Source organism: Tribolium madens, unplaced genomic scaffold (genome assembly GCF_015345945.1).
Source record: "Tribolium madens isolate multiple individuals breed KSU strain unplaced genomic scaffold, Tmad_KSU_1.1 Scaffold_97;HRSCAF=244;Tcas5.2_LG3a, whole genome shotgun sequence".
Taxonomy (NCBI): Eukaryota; Metazoa; Arthropoda; class Insecta; order Coleoptera; family Tenebrionidae; genus Tribolium; species Tribolium madens.
In genome coordinates this window covers 14,218,943-14,223,684 of record NW_025401069.1, presented here as the reverse complement: position 1 = coordinate 14,223,684, position 4,742 = coordinate 14,218,943, and the positions used below count along the sequence as shown (strand labels likewise).

At 31.9% G+C, this 4,742-nt stretch overlaps 1 protein-coding gene across 1 annotated transcript in view; it reads left to right on the top strand.

The window, feature by feature from the left end:
- Window positions 1–4,742, top strand: part of LOC123014885 (dynein axonemal heavy chain 5) — a 58,893-nt gene that overhangs the window by 43,507 nt on the left and 10,644 nt on the right. Inside the window, 2 exon segments of the mRNA XM_044414182.1 lie at window positions 2,048–2,296; window positions 2,347–4,084. Coding sequence (XP_044270117.1) covers window positions 2,048–2,296; window positions 2,347–4,084 — 1,987 coding nt within the window.

The following is a 4,742-nucleotide window of genomic DNA, read 5'->3' as shown; positions in this document are numbered from 1 at the left end:
AATTTCATTTTACTAAAATGACAATTTATTTTTGTCTTTTTCGAATGCTTTTTCAGTGAGAAACGCAATTATTTTGCAAAATTTCGTTAAAAACAAGACAAAAATTCAACAAAATTGGCCTAAAACAAGGTTAAAACCCCAAAAATAATCCACCAAAATTCTAATAATTTCCATTGTTTTCAGAGTGATTATATTCCTATAAGTCTACATTAGTTTTAGTAATTCCAAAATAATTCCTGTAATTCCAAATTAATATAGTTCTAAGAAATTCAATGTAATTTTCAAAAAAAAATATTTACGATAACTTTCCAAAAATAGTTCCAAAAACTCCAAAAAAATCCACCAAAATTCCAGGAATTTGAAAAAGACATCTAATAATATTTTCCAAAAAGAATTCCAGAATTTCAGAAAAATTCCACCAAAATTAAAATAATTTCCATTGTTTTCAGATTAATTAGTTTCTTAGTACTAAGAAATTCAATGTAATTTTCAAAAGAAATTATTTTCGATAATATTTTTCAAAAATATTTCCGAAAACTCCAAAAAAAAAACAAAATGCTAATAATGTCCATTGTTTTCAGATTGATTATATTCCTATAATTCCAAATTAAATTTAGTAATTCCAAAATAATTCCTGTAATTCCAAATTAATTCCGATAGTTCTAAGAAATTCAATATAATTTTCAAAAAAAATTATTTCCGATAATACTTTCCAAAAATAGTTCCAAAACTCCAAAAAAATCCAACAAAATTCCAGTAATTTAAAAAAGACATTATCTCTAATAATATTTTTCAAAAAGAATTCCAGAATTTCAGAAAAATTTCACCGAAATTCCAATAATTTCCACTGTTTTCAAATTAACTAGTTTCTTAGTTCTAAGAAATTCAATGTAATTTTCAAAAGAAATTATTTCCGATAATATTTTCCAACAATATTTCCAAAAACTCCAAAAAAATCCACCAAAATTCTAATAATTTCCATAGTTTTAAGAATGATTATATTCCTATATTCAAAATTAATTTTAGTAATTCCAAAATAATTCCTGTAATTCCAAATTAATTCAGATAGTTTTAAGAAGTTCAATGTGATTTTCAAAAAAAGATATTTCCGTTAATACTCTCCAAAAATAGTTCCAAAACTCCAAAAAAAAATCCACCAAACTTCTAGTAATTTAAAAAAGACATTAATAATATTTTTCAAAAAGAATTCCAGAATTTCAGAAAAAATCCACCAAAATTGCAATAATTTCCATTGTTTTCAGATTAATTAGTTTCTTAGTTCTAAGAAATTCAATGTAATTTTCAAAAGAAATTATTTCCGATAATATTTTTCAAAAGTATTTCAAAAAACTCCAAAAAAATCCACCAAAATTCTAATAATTCCCATTGTTTTCAGATTGATTATATTCCGATAATTCCAAATTAATTTTAGTAATTCCAAAATAATTCCTGTGATTCCAAATTAATTAATTCCGATAGTTCTAAGAAATTTAATGTAATTTTCAAAAAAAATTATTTCCGATAATACCTTCCAAAAATAGTTCCAAAACTCCAAAATTCCAGTATTTGAAAAAGACATTATCTCTAATAATATTTTTCAAAAAGAATTCCAGAATTTCAGAAAAATTACACCGAAATTCCAATAATTTCCATTGTTTTCAGATTAATTAGTTTCTTATAATTCCAACTTAGTTTTAGTAATTCCAAAATAAATCCTTTAATTCCAAATTAATTCAGATAGTTATCAGAAATTCAATGTAATTTTTAAAAGAAATTAAAAAATATATTTTTTTTAATTGTATCAAAGGATAGAACAAAGTCCTGCTTACCAACTTATACAATTTTACTTTTTTATTATACGGTATCACCACTAAAAATAGAAGAATTCAAGCATGTTTTTCAAAATTAAAAAAATAATGAATTAGTCAACATATTTCTAGATTCGAAAATAATATAAAACAAATATCAACGTTATTTTTGAGATAAAATCAGAAAGATGGATTTAGATTATTTTACACAAATAGTAAATTTCTTATTAATTCAATAGATGATGGCTTCGACCACCTTCCTCCTCCAACTCCAAAACTACCCCAAAGACATCATCAACAARGAAATGGTCGAATTCCTGCAGCCCTACTTCGAAATGGAAGACTACAACATGGACACAGCAAAACGCGTCTGTGGCGACGTCGCCGGCCTCCTCTCCTGGACCAAAGCAATGGCATTTTTCCACAGCGTAAACCGCGAAGTCCTCCCACTCAAAGCCAACCTAACACTCCAAGAAGCCCGACTCAAAGTAACAWAATCCCCCAAACCCACCAATCCCTGATCAAAAAAAATTTCCAGGTCGCAATGGAAGACCTCGCAGCTGTTGAACAACAACTAGAAGAACGCGAACAATCCCTCCGCGAGGTCAAAGACCAATACGACACTGCAGTCCTTGAAAAACAACGCTTAACAGACGCAGCCAACTCGTGTTTGCGCAAAATGAACACAGCAACAACACTAATCAATGGTTTAGGGGGCGAAAAAGTGAGATGGACCCAACAGAGTAGGGAGTTTAAGGAGCAATTAGGGCGTTTAGTCGGGGATGTGCTTCTCGCAACGGGATTTTTGTCCTATTGTGGGCCCTATAATCAAGAGTTTAGGGCAAATTTAGTCAAGACTTGGGGGGAAATCCTTGGGGTGAAGGAAATCCCTTTTACTCAAAACCTCAACATTACTAATATGTTGGTGGAAAGTGCAACATTGTCCGAATGGACACTCCAAGGCCTTCCAAATGACGAATTATCAGTCCAAAATGCTCTAATTGTCACAAAATCACGCTCATATCCCCTCCTAATCGACCCCCAAAATCAGGGAAAAATGTGGATCAAAAACAAAGAGTCCAATAATAACCTCCAAATCACCTCCCTCAATCACAAATACTTCAGGACTCACCTCGAGGATTGTCTCTCGTTGGGGAAACCCCTCCTGATTGAGGATATCGATGTTGAGCTTGACCCGGTTTTGGACAACGTCCTCGAGAAGAATTTCATCAAGTCAGGATCAATCGAAAAGGTCATTGTTGGTGATAAAGAATGCGATGTTTTGAAAGGTTTCATGCTTTATATCACTACCAAACTCCCAAATCCCCCATACTCCCCCGAAATTAGTGCTAAAACTTCCATCATTGACTTCACCGTGACCATGTTGGGCCTCGAGGACCAACTCCTAGGCCGCGTCATCCTCATGGAGAAGTCCGATTTGGAGGCCGAAAGAGTGGCCCTCTTCGAATCAGTGATGCAAAACCAAAGACGAATGAAAGAACTCGAGTCCAATCTTCTCAGTAGACTCAACTCCTCGGAGTGTTCTTTAGTCGAAGACGAAGAACTCATAAATGTGTTGCAAGTGACGAAAACAACTTCAGAAGAAGTGAACCAAAAGCTCTCAGTTTCAGTCCACACCGAGAAGAAGATCAATGTTGCAAGAGAGGAGTTTCGTGCTGTTGCAGCCCGAGGCTCAATTCTTTATTTCCTCATCGTGGAGATGAGCAATGTTAATGTCATGTACCAAAATTCCCTCAAACAATTCTTGATRATTTTCGACAATTCCATCACCAAATCCGAGAAAAATCCAGATACGAGTGACCGAATTCGGATTATTTTGCGATATTTGACCAAAGAAGTTTGGGCTTTCACTCAAAGAAGTTTGTARGAGAGACACAAAGCGTTGTTTACGCTCATGATGGCGATGAAAATTGATCTTCAAAATGGTTTAATCACTCATGAGGAGTTTATGGTYTTTATTAAAGGGGGGGCTTCGTTGGATTTGAATGCGGTGCAACCGAAACCGTTTCGCTGGATTTTGGACATAACGTGGTTGAATTTGGTCGAAATTAATAAATTGAAGACTTTTGCGGAGATTTTGGGTAAGATTGAAGGGAATGAAAAGGAGTGGAGGGTTTGGTATGAGAAGGAAAGGCCCGAAGAAGAGGAAATACCGTGTGGGTACCAAAAAAGTCTTGATGTTTTTAGGAAATTGCTGTTAATACGGTCCTGGAGCCCTGATAGGACTTTATCGCAAGCGAGGAAATACATTATGGGTGGGTTTTAAGCAATAGTATATTATACAACGAGTGAGAAAGTTGGCCATTTCTGAGTGGAAATGACCATTTCTCACGAGTTTAATACTATATTTTCAGTTAAAGATTAAATAATTAAAAACGGTTGAGAAAAATATAAATTCTTTAACATGAATTTTTTTTCTATTTTGTGTTTTTTATGACTATTAAAACACCGAAAACAGTGTTTTAATGAAAGCTGTTAAACTTTATTGAAAATTATTAATTTTCTATGATTTTACTATTTATTCCTTACGTTTCATAGATTACAAAAATGACATTATATAATTATATTGGGAGGCCATTAACTTCAAAAAATGAAATGAAAAAAAAATTGTTCCTGCAATTTTAATTCCAACTTAATTTTAGGATTACTTAATTTTCGTAATTCTATAATAATTTCTGTGATTCCAAATTAATTCCGCTAGTTTTAAAAAATCCAACGTAATTTTCAAAAGAAATCATCTCCGATAATTCCAAAAGGAGAATTACAGTAATTCCAGAAAAATTCCAGTAATTCACAAATAATTCCAGTAATTGCAAACAATAAAAATATTTAATAATTTTAAATATTTTCAAATAATTCGAAGCAATTTCGCTTAAATTCCAAAATTTTGTACAACTAATACCAATTCTAAAA